The 26228-nt window shown below is 33.6% G+C and overlaps 1 protein-coding gene across 2 annotated transcripts in view; it reads left to right on the top strand.

Moving 5' to 3' along the window:
• The window catches only part of LOC143249940 (zinc finger protein basonuclin-2-like), a 212819-nt gene extending 195835 nt beyond the window's left edge, over positions 1 to 16984 (top strand). For both annotated transcript variants that reach the window (XM_076500559.1, XM_076500560.1), the window contains exon 4: positions 13362 to 16984. In XM_076500559.1, the coding sequence (XP_076356674.1) occupies positions 13362 to 16211 (2850 nt within the window). In that variant the 3' untranslated portion in view covers positions 16212 to 16984. The remainder of the gene's footprint in view (positions 1 to 13361) is intronic.
• The last annotated feature ends 9244 nt before the right edge of the window (positions 16985 to 26228 follow it).

Genomic DNA, 26228 nt, shown 5'->3' with positions numbered 1-26228 from the left:
ACCAGTTTCATATTAATAACACTTTACAGGCGGTGTTCCACTCACCAGTTTCATATTAATAACACTTTACAGGCGGTGTTCCACTCACCAGTTTCATATTAATAACACTTTACAGGCGGTGTTTCACTCACCAGTTTCATATTAATAACACTTTACAGGCGGTGTTCCACTATCCCTCAACGACTCCCATCTCGAAACTTTCCACTCTGGTGGGACACGTAAATTCATATATCACATTTGCTCATACGCACATTAACTAATTTAAAGAGTAATATGAAAGTTGAATAAATAGACACTATATTAGGAAGCACATTGTCTCCATGCATAAAGGTGTATAAAGCATAATTAATGGTAGAACAACAGAGCGGAGCCGTGTTCTGTTCTTATACTTAGTATGTTTCTGTAGTCTCGCTCCAGTGTAATTAATGGTAGAACAACACAGCGGAGCCGTGTTCTGTTCTTATATTTAGTATGTTTCTGTAGTCTCGCTCCAGTGTAATTAATGGTAGAACAACACAGCTGAGCCGTGTTCTGTTCTTATATTTAGTATGTTTCTGTAGTCTCGCTTCAGTGTAATTAATGGTAGAACAACACAGCTGAGCCGTGTTCTGTTCTCATATTTAGTATGTTTCTGTAGTCTCGCTTCAGTGTAATTAATGGTAGAACAACACAGCGGAGCCGTGTTCTGTTCTCATATTTAGTATGTTTCTGTTGTCTCGCTTCAGTGTAATTAATGGTAGAACAACACAGCTGAGCCGTGCTCTGTTCTCATATTTAGTATGTTTCTGTAGTCTCGCTTCAGTGTAATTAATGGTAGAACAACACAGCGGAGCCGTGTTCTGTTCTCATATTTAGTATGTTTCTGTTGTCTCGCTCCAGAGTAATTAATGGTAGAACAACACAGCTGAGCCGTGTTCTGTTCTTATATTTAGTATGTTTCTGTAGTCTTGCTCCAGTGTAATTAATGGTAGAACAACACAGCTGAACCGTGTTCTGTTCTCATATTTAGTATGTTTCTGTAGTCTCGCTCCAGTGTAATTAATGGTAGAACAACACAGCTGAGGCGTGTTCTGTTCTTATATTTAGTATGTTTCTGTAGTCTCACTCCAGTGTAATTAATGGTAGAACAACACAGCTGAGTCGTGTTCTGTTCTCATATTTAGTATGTTTCTGTAGTCTCGCTCCACTGTAATTAATGGTAGAACAACACAACTGAGGCGTGTTCTGTTCTTATATTTAGTATGTTTCTGTAGTCTCACTCCAGTGTAATTAATGGTAGAACAACACAGCGGAGCCGTGTTATGTTCTCATATTTAGTATATTTCTGTAGTGTCGCTCCATTCAGAGAGGAGTTGACCTCGTCCGCCTCGATTTCCATGGGATGTCTCTAGAACGTATTGTTCAATATTATGTTCGTGGTATAGAAGTAACATTCGTACCATTCTACTTACGATATAACTGTTGTAAACCTGCACACAAATTTTGGAAGACGAATTTGTCTGTAGTCCAGAATTCACTTCCTCTTAACTTATTTCATTATTCGTGGAGTAATTCTCTAATCATCACATTTTTAATAAAGATTAGACCACCTCTATCACTGAATTCAAAAGGCTTATAATAAATGAATATTGTACATTCAACCCCACAGTTGCCAAACAAAACAAATTCAGGTGATAATTTGTTGATAAGCGACCATGTACATCGTTCAGCATTTAAAAAACAACATAAAACGTTGTCGACAGATTAACAAAATGAATAAGATTTGTTTGTAGTCCCTAGTTTCTGATCAAATAGTTAAATATACCAATAATTATACTTAGTTTTATTTGGCTGTGTGAATAACAAACAGTTCATCCCTATTACTAGAACATTAACTATTTTATAAACAATGGTTTTATGGTGTTTTAAATTTAATATTAGAATTATTTCGAAAGATATTTTTCATTTTAGAGCATTCGTACAGGATAAGAGTTTTCAACGCCTGAAGCTGTAAGTATTGTTAGACTTGCTGACCTGAAGCAGTAAGTATCGCTAGACTTGCTAACCTGAAGCAGTAAGTATTGTTACACTTGCTAACCTGAAACAGTAAGTATTGTTAGACTTGCTAACCTGAAGAAGTAAGTATCGTTAGACTTGCTAACCTGAAGCAGTAAGTATTGTTAGACTTGCTAACCTGAAGCGGTAAGTATTGTTACACTTGCTAACCTGAAACAGTAAGTATTGTTAGACTTGCTAACCTGAAGCAGAAAGTATTATTAGACTTGCTAACCTGAAGCAGAAAGTATTGTTAGACTTGCTAACCTGAAACAGTAAGTATTGTTAGACTTGCTAACCTAAAGCAGTAAGTATTATTAGACTTGCTAACCTGAAACAGTAAATATTGTTAGACTTGCTAACCTGAAGCAGTAAGTATTGTTAGACTTGCTAACCTGAAGCAGAAAGTATTGTTAGACTTTCTAACCTGAAAGAGTAAGTATTGTTAGACTTGCTAACCTGAAGAAGTAAGTATCGTTAGACTTGCTAACCTGAAGCAGTAAGTATTGTTAGACTTGCTAACCTGAAGCGGTAAGTATTGTTACACTTGCTAACCTGAAACAGTAAGTATTGTTAGACTTGCTAACCTGAAGCAGAAAGTATTATTAGACTTGCTAACCTGAAGCAGAAAGTATTGTTAGACTTGCTAACCTGAAACAGTAAGTATTGTTAGACTTGCTAACCTAAAGCAGTAAGTATTATTAGACTTGCTAACCTGAAACAGTAAATATTGTTAGACTTGCTAACCTGAAGCAGTAAGTATTGTTAGACTTGCTAACCTGAAGCAGAAAGTATTGTTAGACTTTCTAACCTGAAAGAGTAAGTATTGTTAGACTTGCTAACCTGAAGCAGTAAGTATTATTAGACTTGCTAACCTGAAACAGTAAGTATTGTTACACTTGCTAACCTGAAGCAGTAAGTATTGTTAGACTTGCTAACCTGAAGCGGTAAGTATTGTTACACTTGCTAACCTGAAACAGTAAGTATTGTTAGACTTGCTAACCTGAAGCAGTAAGTATTGTTACACTTGCTAACCTGAAATAGTAAGTATTGTTAGACTTGCTAACCTGAAGCAGAAAGTATTGTTAGACTTGCTAACCTGAAACAGTAAGTATTATTAGACTTGCTAACCTGAAACAGTAAGTATTATTAGACTTGCTAACCTGAAACAGTAAGTATTGTTACACTTGCTAACCTGAAGCAGTAAGTATTGTTAGACTTGCTAACCTGAAGCAGAAAGTATTGTTAGACTTGCTAACCTGAAGCAGAAAGTATTGTTAGACTTGCTAACCTGAAACAGTAAGTATTGTTAGACTTGCTAACCTGAAGCAGTAAGTATTATTAGACTTGCTAACCTGAAACAGTAAGTATTGTTACACTTGCTAACCTGAAACAGTAAGTATTGTTAGACTTGCTAACCTGAAGCAGTAAGTATTGTTACACTTGCTAACCTGAAATAGTAAGTATTGTTAGACTTGCTAACCTGAAGCAGAAAGTATTGTTAGACTTGCTAACCTGAAACAGTAAGTATTATTAGACTTGCTAACCTGAAACAGTAAGTATTATTAGACTTGCTAACCTGAAACAGTAAGTATTGTTAGACTTGCTAACCTGAAACAGTAAGTATTGTTAGACTTGCTTACTATGTTCGTAAACAAATAACTACCTCTGTATTTACTTTGATTACCTGAACATAGCTTTTAGTAATTTTATTTGTTAATATATATTGCAGTAGATGTTACATGGACATATCAACTGTTTCGGAACGCCTTCAAGATTAGATATATCTGAAGATTATGTGTACTTATATTATTAACCTCTAGACCAATTATTTTAATACCTGAAGTACCTAAGCCATCAATATGAATACATAATTATAGTAAATAAACGTTAAGATCCGAGTATAACTGGTTTGATCTTTGTAAAACAGAAGTTTACCGTTTGATTGAAAACATAATTTGTTAAATGTATCTGTACGTTAGTTCTACCTCGTTTACTAATAGGATAATTTCAGTCGTTATGTTGATGTTGTTATATTAGCCCTGCGTTAACTGACATCCTTACAGAAATACATGAAATCAGAAACCGCCTTAGCGATCGATGATTGACAGATATTACGTGTCTGTAAGATATGAAAATGAATTTTTATACTAGTACAGTTACCATGAGCAAATCCGTTCTTGATACACGGTTAACTGTTTTTACAAGCTTCGTGAAAACATATGCGTTGCAACCCTACTTCTGACGTACAGAGAAACTATTTTGTACTATCGTGAAATATAGAGTGACGTATGTGTTTAGGAAAAATGGTATTCGTGGATTCTAGTAATTTATTTATGACCATACAGTATTCTCAATTATAAGTTGTTGTTTTCTCACGTTTACACTGTTATTTCTCTTCAAGAAGTAAAATTAAAGCTACTCAATTGTGTTAAGAGAATTTACATTTCCAAATGTCTTCTGCTTTGACTATTTTTCTCAAATATCTCTGATGAAAAGATTGAGTTATGATCCACGAATTAATGTTTGAGACTGGTACAAGGAGGCGAAATATCAAACTTTATATCTTTACTTTTCATTCTTTGCAAGTTTTCTTTTAACACACAAACCCAAGTATCGATATCCGTGGTGAGTACAACACAGCTTAAAAACAAGCAAACAACAAAATAGATTTATATGTGTTCCCAGAATGAATGTATTGTATCTCAATGTGAGGGCAATCTGTTAGCTATATAGACCATCAAGGCCCAAACTATTTATATCTGACATTCGTCCTCTACTTAGCGTCCTCTATACATGTAATTGAACTGTAAATCAAGCTTGTAGTTATCATCAGTGTGGAATAAATTATTATAAATATACAAAAACGCCAAAGAGTTTCTCTTATAAATATTTATTTAAAACGGAATGTATTAGAAACACGAGGATTAAGGATAGGAATTACAACAGAAAAACTAATGATGTTTAGAGGGCTTTTCTTCTTCATAGGATGAAGAAAAACATTCAGTTTTAAATATAGTGCAGTTACCTTGGGCTACATACTGCAGATACCACCATTTAATTATCACAAATACAATTATAATAAATAACAATATAGTTACATTACCCATTTTTCGTTTTACCTTGTATAAGTACTTTGGTTCGTTTAGAATGAAATGCGTGAGAAGTCTATATGTTCCTGAATAAGGATGATTCATATACTAGTAGTGGTAACTAAATTATATAGACATACAAATCTGTGTATGTTGTTAATATGTTTAGTTTACCTGAGTGCACGTAACTTCCATCTTGTGGCAAGATATATTGTATACAGCATGGGAAATTGTTAACCTCGTTTTTCACTTTACTCATGGTTTGAGGATAAACTAAACCACCATGTCCCTCCATTAGCGCTCAATGGCTCTGTTATGTTCAATAACTTCTAACATTAACAAAAGAGGGCGGTCTATTCTGTACTGAAGTTGAAATATATATCCACTTTTTCACCTTTGCTGTTACCTTTCCCACCGAATATGAACAGAAGTAATGTTTATATTCCCGTGGGTGTTTCTGTTAACAAGATTTTTGAAAACATTAATCGACTGATTTGGACACGGGTTGACATACATTTCTACTATGACCCAACTTAGAGGTCATTAGTTTTGGAAGGTCAAGGCCACGAAAATATAAAATAAAAATATTATTTGTTGACATGGACACCAAGTTGTTACCTTATTTTAGCTCTATTTTGTTGACATGGACACCGACTTGTTACATTATTTTAGCTCTGTTTTGTTGACATGGACACCGAGTTGTTACATTATTTTAGCTTTGTTTTGTTGACATGGACACCGAGTTGTTACATTATTTTAACTCTGTTTTGTTGACATGGACACCGAGTTGTTACATTATTTTAGCTCTGTTTTGTTGACATGGACACCGAGTTGTTACATTATTTTAGCTCTGTTTTGTTGACATGGACACCGAGTTGTTACATTATTTTAGCTCTGTTTTGTTGACATGGACACCGAGTTGTTACATTATTTTAGTTCTATTTTGTTGACATGGACACCGAGTTGTTACATTATTTAAGCTCTGTTTTGTTGACATGGACACCGAGTTGTTACATTATTTTAGCTCTGTTTTGTTGACATGGACACCGAGTTGTTACATTATTTTAGCTCTGTTTTGTTGACATGGACACCGAGCTGTTACATTATTTTAGCTCTGTTTTGTTGACATGGACACCGAGCTGTTACATTATTTTAGCTCTATTTTGTTGACATGGACACCGAGTTGTTACATTATTTTAGCTCTGTTTTGTTGTCATGGACACCGAGTTGTTACATTATTTTAGCTCTGTTTTGTTGACATGGACACCGAGTTGTTACATTATTTTAGTTCTATTTTGTTGACATGGACACCGAGTTGTTACATTATTTAAGCTCTGTTTTGTTGACATGGACACTGAGTTGTTACATTATTTTAGCTCTGTTTTGTTGACATGGACACTGAGTTGTTACATTATTTTAGCTCTGTTTTGTTGACATGGACACCGAGTTGTTACATTATTTTAGCTCTGTTTTGTTGACATGGACACCGAGTTGTTACATTATTTTAGCTCTGTTTTGTTGACATGGACACCGAGTTGTTACATTATTTTAGCTCTGTTTTGTTGACATGGACACCGAGCTGTTACATTATTTTACCTCTGTTTTGTTGACATGGACACCGAGCTGTTACATTATTTTAGCTCTATTTTGTTGACATGGACACCGAGTTATTACATTATTTTGGCTCTGTTTTGTTGACATGGACACCGAGCTGTTACATTATTTTACCTCTGTTTTTGTTGACAGGGACACAGAGTTGTTACATTATTTTACCTCTGTTTTGTTGACATGGACACCGAGTTATTACATTATTTTACCTCTGTTTTGTTGACATGGACACCGAGTTATTACATTATTTTAGCTCTGTTTTGTTGACATGGACACAGAGTTGTTACATTATTTTAGCTCTGTTTTGTTGACATGGACACCGAGCTGTTACATTATTTTAGCTCTGTTTTGTTGACATGGACACCGAGTTGTTACATTATTTTAGCTCTGTTTTGTTGACATGGACACCGAGTTGTTACAATATTTTAGCTCTGTTTTGTTGACATGGACACCGAGTTGTTACATTATTTTAGCTCTATTTTGTTGACATGGACACCGAGCTGTTACATTATTTTAGCTCTAGTTTGTTGACATGAACACAGAGTTGTTACATTATTTTAGCTCTGTTTTGTTGACATGGACACCGAGCTGTTACATTATTTTTGCTCTATTGCTCAATCAAACATAATCACATTTTGATGAAACTTTGTGAACATACGTAGAACACTAGTTTTCATTCTTGTACCTCGAATTCCTGTCTCACCAAACATGCTCGCCCTTTCAGCGGTGGGGGCATTATAATGTGACGGTCAACCACACTATTCGGTGGTAAAAGAGTATCTTAAGATTTGGCGGTGGGTGGTGATGACTCGCTGCCTTCCCTCTAGTCTTACACTGCTAAATTGGGGAGGACTAGCGCAGATAGCCCTCCTGTAGCTCTGTGCGAAATTCAGAAACAAACATTCTTGTACCACCAATAGTCCGTATCGGTTGATAACTGGGAAGATCTGGTTACATTATTGCATCTTTAAGATCTGGATATATTACTGTATCTTTAAATCTTGTTATATTATTGCATCTTTAAGATCTGGTTATATTATTGTATCTTTAAGATCTGGTTATATTATTGTATCTTTAAGATCTGGTTATATTACTGTATCTTTAAGATTTGGTTATATTACTGTATCTTTAAGATCTGGTATATTATTGCATCTTTAAGATCTGGTTATATTATTGCATCTTTAAGATTTGGTTATATTACTGTATTTTTAAGATCCGGTTATATTATTGCATCTTTAAGATCTGGTTATATTATTGTATCTTTAAGATCTGGTTATATTATTGCATCTTTAAGATCTGTTTATATTATTGTATCTTTAAGATCTGGTTATATTACTGTATCTTTAAGATCTGGTTATATTATTGCATCTTTAAGATCTGGTTATATTATTGTATCTTTAAGATCTGGTTATATTATTGCATCTTTAAGATCTGGTTATATTATTGCATCTTTAAGATCTGGTTATATTACTGTATCTTTAAGATCCGGTTATATTATTGCATCTTTAAGATCTGGTTATATTATTGTATCTTTAAGATCTGGTTATATTATTGTATCTTTAAGATCTGGTTATATTATTGTATTTTTAAGATCTGGTTATATTATTGCATCTTTAAGATCTGGTTATATTACTGTATCTTTAAGTTCTGGTTATATTATTGCGTCTTTAAGATCTGGTTATATTATTGTATCTTTAAGATCTGGTTATATTATTGTATCTTTAAGATCTGGTTATATTACTGTATCTTTAAGATCTGGTTATATTATTGTATCTTTAAGATCTGGTTATATTATTGTATCTTTAAGATCTGGTTATATTACTGTATCTTTAAGATCTGGTTATATTATTGCATCTTTAAGATCTGGTTGTATTATTGCATCTTTAAGATCTGGTTATATTACTGTATCTTTAAGTTCTGGTTATATTATTGCATCTTTAAGATCTGGTTATATTATTGCATCTTTAAGATCTGGTTATATTATTGTATCTTTAAGATCTGGTTATATTATTGTATTTTTAAGATCTGGTTATATTATTGCATCTTTAAGATCTGGTTATATTACTGTATCTTTAAGATCCGGTTATATTATTGCATCTTTAAGATCTGGTTATATTATTGTGTCTTTAAGATCTGGTTATATTATTGCATCTTTAAGATCTGGTTATATTATTGTATCTTTAAGATCTGGTTATATTAATGTATCTTTAAGATCCGGTTATATTATTGTATCTTTAAGATCTGGTTATATTACTGTATCTGTAAGATCTGGTTATATTATTGCATCTTTAAGATCTGGTTATATTATTGCATCTTTAAGATCTGGTTTTATTACTGTATCTTTAAGATCCGGTTATATTATTGCATCTTTAAGATCTGGTTATATTATTGCATCTTTAAGATTTGGTTATATTACTGTATCTTTAAGATCTGGTTATATTACTGTATCTTTAAGATCTAGTTATATTACTGTATTTACGATCAATGCTAAATCATCTCACTGAACTGTTCAGTGACTCTCTAATTATTAACTCTCATTTCTTTTATCTCATTAATAATTTTTTTTTTTTTTTATATGGTCATAACTCTTCCAGATATGAATGTAAAATCTAGACTTTTTGATAAATAATAATAAAGCATAATAAAAAGTCAATAGAAGGATAACATTAGTTGGAGAGGTAATCTCAGACTAATTATACCTTGGTACAAGTCCTAGTTGTAAGTAATTATATCTTGGTACAAGTCTTAGTTGTAATTAATTATACCTTTGTACAAGTCCTAGTTATAATTAATTAAACCTTGATACAAGTCTTAGTTGTAATTAATTATACCTTGGTACAAATCCTAGTTGTAATTAATTAAACCTTGGTACAAGTCTTAGTTATAATTAATCATACTTTGGTGCTATTTTCCTACATTATAACAGAGAGCTATTTCCAATAATAAATAAAGGTATTATTTTCTTACATTATAACAGAGAGCTATTTCTACCAATAAATACTTGTTTTTTTTTCCTATATTATAATAGATAGCTATTTCTAATAATAAGTGTTGGAACTATTTTCCCGCAGTATAATATATATCTATTTTTAATAATAAATACTGTTTTTATTTTTTTACATTATAATATTAATTTTATAATTATAATATAATTATAATAGACAATTATTTCTAATAATGTTTTTCTTCTTCAAAGCTTCTTGTATGTATGTAGTGGCCAAGCATGGCTAAGTAGTTATGGCTCTTCAATCTTAATTTGAAGGTCGAATGTTCGAATTCACCTTACACCAAACACGCTCGCCATTTTATCCGTGAGGGTGTTATGAGTGATGGTTGATCCTACTCTTTGTTGGTAAAGAATAGCGCGAAACAGAGACAGCCGAATGTGTCGCTTTGTGTTTAATTACAATCAGTCAGTTTATTTCTATGATGTAAAATATAAATAGAACCTAAGATAATAGAAAACATTCATATTGTGTGTGTTTTTCTTATAGGAAAGCCACAAAGGGCTATCTGCTCAGCCCACCGACGGGAATCGAACGCCTGATTTTAGCGTTGTAAATCCCGAGACATACCGCTGTACTTGCGGGGGGCGCATTCATATTAAGTTGAAATAGTAGGACCAATTGTGTTAATATGAGTCATGTTGTGTTAACAAATAAAGAACAGTGTTTACATTCTTGTTCTCTTACTAGTACAGTGTTTACATTCTTGTTCTCTTACTAGTACAGTGTTCAGATTGTTTTATTTATATTCTAAAATACGATACGTAATGTACAATTTAGGTTTTCTTCGTTATATTTTGAATCAAAATTACTTATAAATTTGGTCGTAGACAGTGAAAAATAACTGGGTAAAAATCCGTAGCTAATTAGTATTTTATGTATATATTAGGGATACGTATCGTTCAGGGTCTTTTAAGAAATTTGCAACAGCAGTTTTACTACGCCCAATCTCACCAGTGATGACACGTTGAGAGAAACCTTGCTTTTGCAGCTCGACAATTCTGTCACGTTCAAACTCTGTCAACTTTTTAGCCTTTGTCATGTTTTTACCCAATGTAACACAGTAGATGTCAGTGGGAGATGTTGACAACGCTAATTCTTGAACGCAAATGACTAAATGTCGTAACGTGTTTACTTATTAACGCTTCGTTTCAGTATGGTTTTAAACTTTTGACGAGCTAGTATTTAGGCTAATTTCATAGTGTTCACGTTTTCCCTATTAAATGCTAAAAAGTATTTTATTTTTATTTTCCCTTTTCTTATTTTCATCTTTCGAAGCTCTACTCAAACATGTGGTTGAGATTAATAACGCAAAATGCATATTTTTTTCTTTGTTCATCACAATGGTCGATATGATACGTATCTCGATATTGATGTCACGATATTATAGTATACTCTCTAACCCCTTGGACTGTATCCATAACTTCTAGTATACTCTAGAAACCCTTGGACTGTCTTCATAATCTCTAGTATATTCTCGTTGTCCTTGGACTGACTTAATATTATAGGCGTATATTCTCGATGCCCTTGGACTGTGTGCATAAGCTCTGGTGTACTTTCCAAACCCTTGGACTGTCTTCATAAGTTCTAGTACACTGTTTAAGCTCTAGGACTGTCTTCATCAGTTCTAGTACACTGATTAAGCTCTTGGACTGTCTTCATAAGTTCTAGTATACTGTTTAAGCTCTTGGACTGTCTTCATAAGTTCTAGTATGCTGTTTAAGCTCTTGGACTGTCTTCATCAGTTCTAGTACACTGTTTAAGCTCTTGGACTGTCTTCATAAGTTCTAGTATACTGTTTAAGCTCTTGGACTGTCTTCATAAGTTCTAGTATACTGTTTAAGCTCTTGGACTGTCTACATAAGTTCTAGTATACTGTTTAAGCTCTTCGACTGTCTTCATAAGTTCTAGTATACTGTTTAAGCTCTAGGACTGTCTTCATAAGTTTTAGTATACTGTTTAAGCTCTAGGACTGTCTTCATAAGTTCTAGTATACTGTTTAAGCTCTTGGACTGTCTTCATAAGTTCTAGTATACTGTTTAAGCTCTTGGACTGTCTTCATAAGTTCTAGTATACTGTTTAAGCTCTTGGACTGTCTTCATAAGTTCTAGTACACTGTTTAAGCTTCTGGACTGTCTTCATAAGTTCTAGTACACTGTTTAAGCTCCTGGACTGTCTTCATAAGTTTTAGTACATTCTCGCAACCATTGGACTGTCTTCATAAACTGTAGTGTACTCTGAACTGATGTTCTACATAAACTGTAGTGTACTCTGAACTGGTGTTCTACATAAACTGTAGTGTACTCTGAACTGATGTTCTACATAAACTGTAGTGTACTCTGAACTGATGTTCTACATAAACTATAGTGTACTCTGAACTGGTGTTCTACATAAACTGTAGTGTACTCTGAACTGATGTTCTACATAAACTGTAGTGTACTCTAAACTGATGTTCTACATAAACTGTAGTATACTCTGAACTGGTGTTCTACATAAACTGTAGTGTACTCTGAACTGATGTTCTACATAAACTGTAGTATACTCTGAACTGGTGTTCTACATAAACTGTAGTGTACTCTGAACTGATGTTCTACATAAACTGTAGTGTACTTTGAACTGGTGTTCTACATAAACTGTAGTGTACTCTGAACTGATGTTCTACATAAACTGTAGTATACTCTGAACTGGTGTTCTACATAAACTGTAGTGTACTCCGAACTGATGTTCTACATAAACTGTAGTGTACTTTGAACTGATGTTCTACATAAACTGTAGTGTACTCTGAACTGATGTTCTACATAAACTGTAGTGTACTCTGAACTGGTGTTCTACATAAACTGTAGTGTACTCTGAATTGATGTTCTACATAAACTGTAGTGTACTCTGAACTGGTGTTCTACATAAACTGTAGTGTACTCTGAACTGGTGTTCTACATAAACTATAGTGTACTCTGAACTGGTGTTCTACATAAACTATAGTGTACTCTGAACTGATGTTCTACATAAACTATAGTGTACTTTGAACTGGTGTTCTACATAAACTGTAGTGTACTCTGAACTGATGTATTAATTTCTACATTCCTCTAAGTTACAAAAATAAAAGATGGCACCAGTTTTGCCACAACTAAATTAATTGTGAACTGTTACACCAGTGCCACTTTCGAGCTAAAACATTCACTTAGTTTTACACCATAGTAAATTTCTACCTCAAAGTTATGGTGGTGTTTTTTACCATAAAATATAATATTTTAATACAAATAAATTGGCAATATAAATTTACACCGATCTTAAAATAACGACTTAAATGAAGTGTTTAAAAACAAAACAGAAATTTATATCTTGACAGTATTATACTGACTTCAACAGCATCTTGAAATTCATATCTTATGGAAACTCAAAGTATCTTAAATGTTTCGTAAAATCGCTATATTTAAAATACGACTGGATCCCACACAGATTTCTAACATCACAGCAGAAAAAAACATTAACTTGCTCTCATAATAATACATCAGAATTAACTTTCAGGTGATTTACGAGAAGTATCTGCATTAATTTAATCCGCATAAAGAACTGAATCAGTTCCTTATTACAGTTAATGAGCTTTCTTTTGTTTTGATTCTAGGACACTGCTGGTCATGTTCTTGAAAAATGGATACTTTCCACTCGGGAAGAGGAACCTCTTATTCTACACCAGTTTCTCCGGTTTGGAGAAACTAAAGACATCGCTCATCGCCTTCTTCTCCAGTTCAATAACGACAAACCTGGACAGACAATAAGTCTTCCAAAAATGGACTCCGATATCCGTAAATTTATTGAGAGAACTAAGATGGTGGCCGGAACAGCTGTTATTAAACAAGAAAGTATGCTCAGGAATTCTTCTGCTGTGTCCTCTTCCTTACCAATCCGTCGAGTATCTTATGGCCGTCAGCCATCTAGCGTAAGTTCCACACATTCCTTGTCTCCCTCTGCAGGATCTCCTGTCAATTGCACCAGCCCCGTGACAGTCTCTCCCCTGAACAAACTCCAAACTATGCAACCATGTGACTACCGGAGAGAGAAGATGAGTCCAGAGTTTCATGCTAGAGACGAAGTTATAGGTTTTCCAAGTACAATCCCTCTGTCTTCTCCAGCTACTTCTGTTCCTTCTGTCAGTACGGTTCTTACTAACCATACCGCTACCGCCATCATCAACTCTGATCCAAGTGTTACTGATGGTGGCTCGGAGGAAGACAGTAAGACCGCTATCAATCTTAGTCAGAAGGGAACTAATCATTTTGATTCTATTTATGTAACAAAGAAAGTGAAACACTTACGGAAGTCTACAAACCCCATGAAGAGACACTGGAACCCATTTGTTTTAAGTACTCTGAACGCCAATCCTGCAACGGGAAAGAAGCGTGTCCAATGTCATGTTTGCTTCAAAACATTCTGTGACAAAGGTGCTCTCAAAATACACTTTAGCGCTGTTCATCTGAGAGAAATGCACAAATGTACTGTGGAAGGATGTAATATGACGTTCAGTTCAAGACGAAGTCGTAACCGTCATAGTGCAAACCCTAACCCTAAACTTCACACACCGACATTCAGAAGAAGGCTAAATCCTCACGATGGACGATCAGCCAACCCTTTTCATAACCTTTCATCCAGTGCCTTTGTGCCTTTGAAAACCAATTTGGTGCCTACCTCCAACACCCAAGACGTAGACAGGGATACTTGTAAGTTACAAGACAACTCGCAAGTGTCGTCTTCTGCTGGCGTTTCAAATGATATCCTAGTATCGTCACAGTCTGAAATCCAACATTCCACACTAAGTAATGAAGAGATGGAAAATTTACCTCTAAACAGAAAACACAGCCACGAAGGCTGTAGAAAAATCACAGAACGTAGCAACGAGGGCATGAATCTGTCTGTAAAAGAAATTTCATCATTTTCAAGTAAAGGTGTCCGTAAAAGAAAAAGTCTCAAACCAACCAAATGTGCTGTTACTAGCGATGATGAGATGCAATACATTTCAACAGAAGAATCCTCAAGTGATACATTCATGGACCAAGGCGATGAGAATGATGACAACGATATTTTCGAGTCCAAATCAGAAGATGGATATTCAGACATACATGATGACTCTAGAGATGAAGATCTTGACAAAATTAACCTCATGATAGAAGACATGAGACAGGATACTTCTAGACCGGAAAAAATACAACCTCACTTATCTGTAGATATCACACCAGAAGATAACACCCAGGAAAAAAACATCAAGTTAGGAAAATTTGGATGTAATGAGTCCAACAAAATTGACTGGGAAATTAGTGAAAACCCTCTCCGCCACCTTGAAAGTTTGTCCATGAGCCCTTTCACCAGTATTGTATCAACTCCAACCCGAAGCGTTGAGAGCAAACCCTTGTCTGGAGGTATTTCGTTTCACGCACCTGGTTTGGGCCTAGCGGCACCAATGCAATCAGAGTCAACTGGTAGTACTACTAACACGGTTCATCCAGCTCTATCTAAGAACATCACTCCAGGCCTACAAGGGCAAAGCTTTAATGAACAAGAATTGAACCCTGATAGTGATCAACAGTTTCCGCTCGTGACAGGGTATCGGGATATGGGAAGTTTAGATGTTCCAGTGGATAAAGAAAACCCAAGACGTTGCGTTGCTTGTGGAAAAATATTTCAGAACCACTTTGGTGTTAAAACACATTACCAAAACGTTCATCTTAAACTAATGCATAAATGTACAGTTGACGGCTGTAACGCCGCCTTTCCATCCAAGCGAAGTCGAGACAGACATAGCGCTAACCTAAATCTTCATAGAAAGCTTCTGTCAACAAGGCCAGACAAAATTTCTCCATTCGTGGAGAAGAATAACGTATATCCTTACCACACAAATGTTCTAAGAGATGACTTCTTCTCTAGACTCTATGACCCACAGGCCTTACCTTTGAATTTCGCAGATCTCTATCCAGGAAGAATACCAACTTGTGGTCCAGAAAGCTTGATAACTAGTCCGGCATTTCCTAACCATCTCGGCTCGATAGGTCATGTTTTACCTTTTCATCCAGCGTTTTTGTCACCTGCTAATTCAACTCCTCTTAGAGAAGGAATAGTTGGTATGGTTAACATAAATGGACGAGATTCTTCCAGTAACCCTCTAGGAACTTCTACGGAGTGTCCGTCAATGACAAAATCTCTGAAGCCGAACCATCAAAATAAATCATCATCTGTTGCATTGGACGAGGAACTTACTTCTGGTGCGGAGGGACAATATACTTGTGAGTTCTGTCAGAAGAAGTTTCATGATTGCATTTTAATGAAAGAACACTACGAACAGTTTCACGTGGAAGAACTTTTTCTCTGTTCTGTAGAAGGTTGTAACAAAGTTTTTCTCACTAAAGGCGCAAGGAGTTCTCACACTCATAATGAAACTTCTCACAATATAGGTCAGACAGTTACAACAATACCTGTTTCTTAATATTAGTCGCGTATATTACCATGTGCCAATTGTCGAAGGAAAAAATGATGACGTACTCTGTTATATATCTAAGTCTACTAGAAACTAGTAAAGATATACAGAAGCTAATGAAATGTCAGCTTGAGATTCTGTTCGAATTTTTTGTAACGTTTTCTCAAATAGAGGGAACATGCAAGTAATTGCCACGGAACGTTAAGTTTAGTGTATTTGTACTTGGTTTAGTCTTTCTGCTGGTAATGTAAATAAATTTTTAACCATTCTGTAAATTGTACCGATTGTTATTTCTGTTGTTAGCACAAAGTTTAATATATCAAATCCTTTGTGAATATATTTTATCTTTTTTTTTCATTACGCGACCGAGACTAACAAATACATAAAACAAATAACGTTAAGAGTATTATCTTCCCACTACTTACAACCCTGTATGGATGAGTGATGCTTGTATTGCGAACACTGATTCTAGTTTCTCTTTTGTTTTTAACATTTACTACGTTGCAAACGTTTTTTTGAAGAAGTAAAATGAATTATTTCATTTCTGCTGTTATGGTGGTTTTAACATAAAGCATGTGTGTGAAATAAACGATTATCTAACTTGTATGCTGCTTACTAAATTTATATAGCTAGAAGATGTTTCCTCCAGAGGAGCGTAATGCGACTATTTGGTGAATTTACGGTGACTGTACTTTAATGAAAGAAATACACGAAGGTTTGATTCACTGACACGCACACATATAAACAAATTAAAATATTAAAAACTTTACAAGGCAAACCAGGGATTAAAATCAGTCTCATAAACATTTAATTAAAAGTAAAATATGATATACGAATAATGTTGAACAGTTTTTATATTTTTTCTTTAATTACTTTGAAGTGAAGGATTTAATAAAATGTAATTCTTAGTAACTTAGTACCAAGTTTGAATTACATTTGATAACTGATTCCTATGTTATGGTGAGAAAACCAAACAAATCGTTAATAAAAAGTGACAGAACTTCCTCCACAAGGTTAAGTTTTTGATTTAAATCGATTTTGATAACAAAATATAAAACAGCAAAAATAAACGAATCAGTAAGTTTTATTTCGCAAAGTGATTTTTTCAAGAAAAATATAATCGTCTTCATCTTACTCGAACTGAAAACTAAAGTATTAATGTTTGTCCAACGCTAGAGAATTTCACTCTCAAGACAAAGTGAACACCTGTGTTTCTGCTACTTTTAAGTTTCTATAAACGTATTGTTAGTTTAATGAAATGAAATAATGGTTCTTTAGTTATGTTATTAAATATCAATTGTTGTACAGTACCTATTATACAGTTTCTGTGTTATCGTTTATACGTTAAAATTCGAGCTAATTATCAGTACGTGTGGATTATTGAATTCAACAATATAATAAGTGAATCTACTTATAATTTAGTTTTATATAAAGCCGAATAATTCTTTGATATTTACTTCATCATTTATCTAAAAACAAACAAAGCTGGATAAAACAAGAATGTAACACTGTTGAATTATAAGAGAATTGTCATACAACATAATTATACATAATTTTGTTTCATTTACTACAGTGTGATAGAATATGTTTGATAAACTGTTTGTCTTGTCACTCGTTTACTTATTTGTTTGATAAATTGTTCGTGATGACTAGGGCTTACTTATTTCTTTGATAAATTGTTCGTGATGACTCTGGCTTACTTATTTGTTAGATAAATTGTTCGTGATGACTAGGGCTTACTTATTTCTTTGATAAATTGTTCGTGATGACTCGGGCTTACTTATTTGTTTCATAAATTGTTCGTGATGTCACGGGCTTACTTATTAGTTTGATAAATTGTTCGTCATGTCACGGGCTTACTTATTTGTTTGATAAATTGTTCGTCATGTCACGGGCTTACTTATTTGTTTGATAAATTGTTCGTCATGTAACGGGCTTACTTATTTGTTTCATAATTTGTTCGTAATGTCACGGGCTTACTTATTTGTTTGATAAATTGTTCGTGTTGACTCGGGCTTACTTATTTGTTTTATAAATTGTTCGTGATCACACGGGCTTACTTATTTGTTTGATAAATTGTTAGTGATGTCTCGGGCTTACTTATTTGTTTCATAAATTGTTCGTGATGATTCGGGCTTACTTATTTGTTCGATAAATTGTTCGTGATGACTCGGGCTTACTTATTTGTTTCATAAATTGTTCGTGATGTTACGGCTTACTTATTTGTTTGATAAATTGTTCGTGATGTCTCGGGCTTACTTATTTGTTTGATAAATTGTTCGTAATGTCTCGGGCTTACTTATTTGTTTGATAAATTGTTCGTCATGTAACGGGCTTACTTATTTGTTTGATAAATTGTTCGTGATGTCTCGGGCTTACTTATTTGTTTGATAAATTGTTCGTCATGTAACGGGCTTACTTATTTGTTTGATAAATTGTTCGTGATGACACGGGCTTACTTATTTGTTTGATAAATTGTTCGTGATGTCTCGGGCTTACTTATTTGTTTGATAAGTTGTTCGTAATGTCACGGGCTTACTTATTTGTTTGATAAATTGTTCGTGATGACTCGGGCTTACTTATTTGTTTGATAAACTGTTCGTGATGACACGGGCATACTTATTTGTTTGTTACATTGTTCGTGATGACGCGGGCTTACTTATTTGTTTGATAAATTGTTCGTCATGTAACGGGCTTACTTATTTGTTTTATAAATTGTTCGTGATGTCTCGGGCTTACTTATTTGTTTGATAAATTGTTCGTGATGTCTCGGGCTTACTTATTTGTTTGATAAGTTGTTCGTAATGTCACGGGCTTACTTATTTGTTTGATAAATTGTTCGTGATGACTCGGGCTTACTTATTTGTTTGATAAACTGTTCGTGATGACACGGGCATACTTATTTGTTTGTTACATTGTTCGTGATGACGCGGGCTTACTTATTTATTGATAAATTGTTCGTGATGTCTTGGGCTTACTTATTTGTTTGATAAATTGTTCGTAATGTCTCGAGCTTACTTGTTTGTTTGATAAATTGTTCGTGATTTGTTTGACTTACTTATTTGGGTTCTGACTACTTATTTGTTTGATAAATTGTTTGTGATGTTTGGGGCTTACTTATTTGTTTGATAAATTGTTCGTGATGACTCGGGCTTACTTATTTGTTTGATAAATTGTTCGTGATGACTCGGGCTTACTTATTTGTTTGATAAATTGTTCGTGATGACACGGGGTTACTTATTTGTTTCATAAATTGTTCGTGATGACTCAGGCTTACTTATTTGTTTGATAAATTGTTTGTGATGTTTGGGGCTTACTTATTTGTTTGATAAATTGTTCGTGATGTTTGATAAATTGTTCGTGATGACACGGGCTTACTTATTTGTTTGATAAATTGTTCGTGATGACTAGGGCTTACTTATTTGTTTGATAAATTGTTTGTGATGTTTGGGGCTTACTTATTTGTTTGATAAATTGTTCGTGATGACTCGGGCTTACTTATTTGTTTGATAAATTGTTCGTGATGACTCGGGCTTACTTATTTGTTTGATAAATTGTTCGTGATGACACGGGCTTACTTATTTGTTTGATAAATTGTTCGTGATGACACGGGGTTACTTATTTGTTTCATAAATTGTTCGTGATGACTCGGGCTTACTTATTTGTTTGATAAATTGTTTGTGATGTTTGGAGCTTACATATTTGTTTGATAAATTGTTCGTTACTTTATTTCTTTGATAAATTGTTCGTGATGACACGGGCTTACTTATTTGTTTGATAAATTGTTCGTGATGTCTCGGGCTTACTTATTGGTTTGATAAATTGTTCGTGATGTCATGGGCTTACTTATTGGTTTGATAAATTGTTCGTGATGTCACGGGCTTAATTTTATGTATAACCAGATTGGATATTAAAGTGCTGAGGATCTGAAATATCTGATATTTTAAAAATATGTTTCTATCAATTCGTGTTTACATCAAAATTCAATGGCTACCTCTCTATATAACATTCAACATGTGAATATTTATGAGCTAAAACTTTAACCACTAAGAATAAATAATCATATGCATAAATTAGTTGATCGAAATTAAGTTTTATTTTTTTAATAAATCAAACCATAGAAATCAAAGGGTTTGGTTAACGTGTGGCTGTGGAAAACTAAATACATCTATAATGTAGGTAGCTTCATGTAACTCTATATAAAAATACTGTGAATACAAAGAAGTGGAGGTTTATAATAACAACAACTAAAAACTATACAACTTCTATAATACGTTAGAAATTTTCTCAGAATAGCTACATAAGTAATAGTAAGTAGTGAATTAATACATCTGGAATATTTCATATCTTACGAAATATTTACATCAAAACCCATCGAACCAAAATAAAATACGGTTTAGAATCCGTCAACACTTTAATAACAACTTATGTATGAAATGTGATAAAGCCGACCTTGTATAAACAATTAGTATTAAAAGTATAATTTCCTCTCACATATTTCACAATCACGGTCAAAATTGAATATTCATATTTATTTGAAATGTTGAATCACAGTCATACTGTGGCGTCATCTAGTGGAAATGATAAAACTGATAGAGTTAGAAAGTAGTTTAGTTGCCTCAGGTTTTTTTTTAAATGAAGCCGTAATATTGACAATAAATAGTATCACGAAGTTCATTGGAAATAATGTTTACTATACTTGTCGAAATGCTGTTTATGTTTCTTAACATTATTAGTGACATTTCTCGGGAATCACAATGGTAACATGTTATCTCTTGAGATTCACTTGAAGGAAACATTATCAAAAATTTGAGTTATTAAACTCTTCAAACCTATTTCAAGTAAAAAATGTAACTGTATGAAATATATATAAAAGTCATCCAATTACGTCAAAGGTACAAATCCATAAAAATTATAAATCTTCGAAACATCATTTTAAGAATAGTTCTGGGGATGCGTAAGAGGAAATGAAATTGACGTGTTATCGGTTAAGTTTCAACAATAGGCTGTCAGTGCTGTGTTTACAGAGATATCGAACCTTTATTTCTAGCGTTACTCGTCGCCTACCGTTGAATCATCACGCGACAAAGGAAAAAATAAAAAAATATGATATTCAAGATTGTTATACAATTAGAAGAGAAAAGGCCTAGCCATTATTAATATAATTGTTATTATAAGACAAATACATATAACCCATGTAGTTTCTCGTGTGCATCATTAAATATGTAATAAATAGTAGAATTACTTTCAGGTGTTATTCATTCATTATTATTTTGTACTGAATACCCCAACAACGTTTTCCGTTATTTAATGTCGAAGTAATGTCTGGACTACTTATGTGGATATTACTCACCATTTGATTCCCGCCTGGACTATTTGTGTAGACAGTACTCACCATATGACTCCTGTCTGGACTATTTGTTTCTACATTACTCACAATTTGACTCCTGTCTGGACTATTTGCGTAGACATTGCTCACCATTTGACTCCTGTCTGGACTGTTTGTGTAGACATTACTCACCATTTGTCTCCTGTCTGGACTATATGTTTAGACAGTACTCACCATTTGACTCCTGTCTGTACTATTTGTGTAGACATTATTCACCATTTGATTCCTGTCTGGACTATTTGTGTATACATTACTCACCATTTGACTCCTGTCTGGACTATTCGTGTAGACAGTACTCACCATTTTATTCCTGTCTGTACTATTTGTGTAGACATTACTCACCATTTGAATCCTGTCTGGACTATTTGTGTAGACATTACTCACCATTTGACTCCTGTCTGGACTGTTTGTTTAGACATTACTCACCATTTGACTCCTGTCTGGACTATTTGTGTAGACATTATTCACCATTTGATTCCTGTCTGGACTATTTGTTTCTACATTACTCACCAGTTGACTCCTGTCTGGACTATTTGTGTAGACATTACTCACCATTTGACTCCTGTCTGGATTATTTGTTTCTACCTTACTCACAATTTGACTCCTGTCTGGACTATTTGTGTAGACATTACTCCCCATTTGACTCTTGTCTGGACTATTTGTGTAGACAGTACTCACCATTTGACTCCTGTCTGGTCTCTTTGTGTAGACATTATTCACCATTTGATTCCTGTCTGGACTATTTGTGTAGACAGTAGTCACCATTTGACTCCTGACTGGACTATTTGTGAAGACAGTAGTCATTATTTGATTCTCGTCTGGACTATTTATGTGAACAATACTCAAGCTGGTTAACATTATCAGAGTTACTTGTATGAGAAATGTTCACTCTGGTTATTATCGTGTGGGCAGTGCTAACCCTGGTTAATATTAGCCTGGATGTTTGTGGGGGCAGTGCTCAATCATTGATGTTAACCTATCGAACAGTTATCAAAGATAAGAAAGAGAGCTCTTACATTTAGATCATAACCGATTGTATTGATTTAACTAGGAATCAACTGGCAACTGTGGTAGTTATTCCGTTTTAGGAAAAAAGATAAAGACACTCTGTGTTTCCAGACTTACTTTTGTTTTCTTTAAATTGACTTTTATTTAATATTTTTAACTTTATTTTTTGCCTATGTAAGTTTTATTTAATATTTTTAACTTTATTTTTTCCTATGTAAGTTTTATTTAATATTTTAACTTTATTTTTTCCTATGTAAGTTTTATTTAATATTTTTAACTTTATTTTTTGCCTATGTAAGTTTTATTTAATATTTTAACTTTATTTTTTGCCTATGTAAGTTTTATTTAATATTTTTAACTTTATTTTTTGCCTATGTAAGTTTTATTTAATATTTTTAACTTTATTTTTTCCTATGTAAGTTTTATTTAATATTTTTAACTTTATTTTTTCCTATGTAAGTTTTATTTAATATTTTAACTTTATTTTTTGCCTATGTAAGTTTTATTTAATATTTTTAACTTTATTTTTTGCCTATGTAAGTTTTATTTAATATTTTTAACTTTATTTTTTGCCTATGTAAGTTTTATTTAATATTTTTAACTTTATTTTTTCCTATGTAAGTTTTATTTAATATTTTTAACTTTATTTTTTCCTATGTAAGTTCTCATGGTTTTCTGATGGATATTTCGTCACACAAACCTTCTATTTCGTATTTTTACCAACTATATCAGTTAACCTCATGTTATCTACGAATTATAAGGAATCACTAATTCACTAACATTTTTACAAATGTACTGAAGCTTAGATATACACTACATGTCCAAAATATATAATTTCCATATACAAACATTGGCAGTAGAATGGGTCGTACTGAAGAGCTCAGAGACTTAACGTGGCACTGTTATAGGATACCACCTTTCCAACACATCAGTTCGTCAAATGTCTGCCCTGCTAGAGCTGACCCGATCAACTGTAAGTACTGTTATTGTAAAGTGGAAACGTCTAGGAGCAACAACAGCTGAGCCACGAAGCTGTAGGCTGCACAAGCTCACAGAACGGAACAGCAGAATGCTGAACGCGTAGCGCGTAAACTACGTGTGTCCACACTCATTATCAAGTTCCAAACTACCTCTAGAAGCAACGTCAGCACAAGAACTGTTCATCGGGAGCTTCATGAAATGGGTTTCCATAGCCAAGCAGCCACATACAAGCCTAAGATCACCATGCGCAATGCCAAGAGTCGGCTGGAGTGATGTAAAGCACACTGTCATTGGACTCTGGAGCAGTGGAAACGCGTAATCTGGAGTGACGAATCATGCTTCACCATTTAACAGTCTGATGGACGAATCTGAGTTTGGCAGATGCCAGGCGAAAGCGACCTGTCTGAATGCATAGTACTAACTGTAAAGTTTTGTGGAGGAGGAATAATGGTCTGGGGCTGTGTTTCATGGTTTAGACCAGGATCTTTACTTCCAGTGAAGGTAAATCTTAATGCTACAGGATGCAATGATATTCTAGAGAATTGTGTGCTTCCAACATTTGTGGCAACAGTTTGGGAAATGCCCTTTTTTGTTTCAACATGACAATGTGCACAAAGCGAGGTCCATAAAGACATGGTTTGCCGAGGATGGTGTGAAAGAACTTGACTGGCCTGCATAGAGGCCTGACCTCAACTCCATCGAACACCTTTGAGATGAACTGGAACGCCGACTGCAAACTATGCCTTCTCGCCCGACCTCACTAGTGCTCTTTTGGCTGAATAGGAGCGAATCCCCATAGCCATGTTCAAAAATCTAGTTAAAAGCCTTCCCAGAAGAATAGAGGCTGTTACAACAGCAAAGAGGTGACTAACTCCACATTAATGCCTATGGTTTTAGAATGAGATGTTAAACAAGCAAATATGGGTGTGATGGTCAGGTGTCCACATACTTTTGGTCCTGTAGTGTACTTGTATCAAATGACTTCAAGTAAAGTTATTGGTAGAAACTTTTAGAAGTAGCCGTGTATAAGTAGTTAAATATCAAAGAGATATTGTGTATAATAAGTTAAGTACCAAACAGATATTGTGTATAAGTAGTTAAGTACCAAACAGATATTGTGTATAATAAATAGTTAAGTATCAAACAGATATTGTGTATAAGTAGTTAAGTATCAAACAGATATCGTGTATAAGTAGTAGTTAAGTATCAAACAGATATTGTGTATAATAAGTTAAGTATCAAACAGATATTGTGTATAATAAGTTAAGTGTCAAGCAGACATTGTGTATAAGTAGTTAAGTATCAAACAGATATTGTGTATAATAAGTTAAGTGTCAAGCAGACATTGTGTATAATAAGTTAAGTATCAAACAGATATTGTGTATAAGTAGTTAAGTATCAAACAGATATTGTGTATAAGTAGTAGTTAAGTATCAAACAGATATTGTGTATAAGTAGTTAAGTATCAAACAGATATTGTGTATAAGTAGTTAAGTATCGAACAGATATTGTGTATAAGTAGTTAAGTATCAAACAGATATTGTGTATAAGTAGTTAAGTATCAAACAGATATTGTGTATAATAAGTTAAGTGTCAAGCAGACATTGAGTATAAGTAGTTAAGTATCAAACAGATATTGTGTATAAGTAGTTAAGTATCGAACAGATATTGTGTATAAGTAGTTAAGTATCAAACAGATATTGTGTATAAGTAGTTAAGTATCAAACAGATATTGTGTATAAGTAGTTAAGTATCAAACAGATATTGTGTATAATAAGTTAAGTGTCAAGCAGACATTGTGTATAAGTAGTTAAGTATCAAACAGATATTGTGTATAAGTAGTTAAGTATCGAACAGATATTGTGTATAAGTAGTTAAGTATCAAACAGATATTGTGTATAAGTAGTTAAGTATCAAACAGACATTGTGTATAATAAGTTAAGTGTCAAGCAGACATTGTGTATAATAAGTTAAGTATCAAACAGATATTGTGTATAAGTAGTTAAGTATCAAACAGATATTGTGTATAAGTAGTAGTTAAGTATCAAACAGATATTGTGTATAAGTAGTTAAGTATCAAACAGATATTGTGTATAACTAGTTAAGTACCAAACAGATATTGTGTATAAGTATTAGTTAAGTATCAAACAGATATTGTGTATAAGTCGTTAAGTATCAAACAGATACTGAGTATAAGTGCTTAAGTATCAAACAGATACTGAGTCATTTTTCTCAGGGTTTTATTAATTTTTCTTTAGTTTACACTGATAGTATTACAGGGTTTTATTAATTTTTCTTTAGTTTACACCGATAGTATTACAGGGTTTTATTAATTTTTCTTTAGTTTACACCGATAGTATTACAAATTATAAATCTTATATCAAATTATCGTTAAGAAATTCACATTTTTATCTTATGATCTACACTACTGAATAATATTGTAAACAATAAATCTATAAACAACGTATTTCACTGATGTGATGTTCCAAGTAAATAAACAAACATCTGGAAAACATGCACATCATGCTAGTTAAATTTATTTTTTCCAAGGACTGTTCAGGAAATGAAATATATGTCGGAAAGAAACACTGGTGGATAACTGTTGTATATTCAGATCAAACCAATTTCCTGACAAGTTTCATTGATAT

The sequence above is a fragment of the Tachypleus tridentatus genome, chromosome 4, assembly GCF_004210375.1.
Source record: "Tachypleus tridentatus isolate NWPU-2018 chromosome 4, ASM421037v1, whole genome shotgun sequence".
In the NCBI taxonomy this organism is placed as follows: domain Eukaryota; kingdom Metazoa; phylum Arthropoda; class Merostomata; order Xiphosura; family Limulidae; genus Tachypleus; species Tachypleus tridentatus.
The sequence above is the reverse complement of the archived record's forward strand: the minus strand, read 5'-3'. Positions and strand labels throughout refer to the sequence as shown.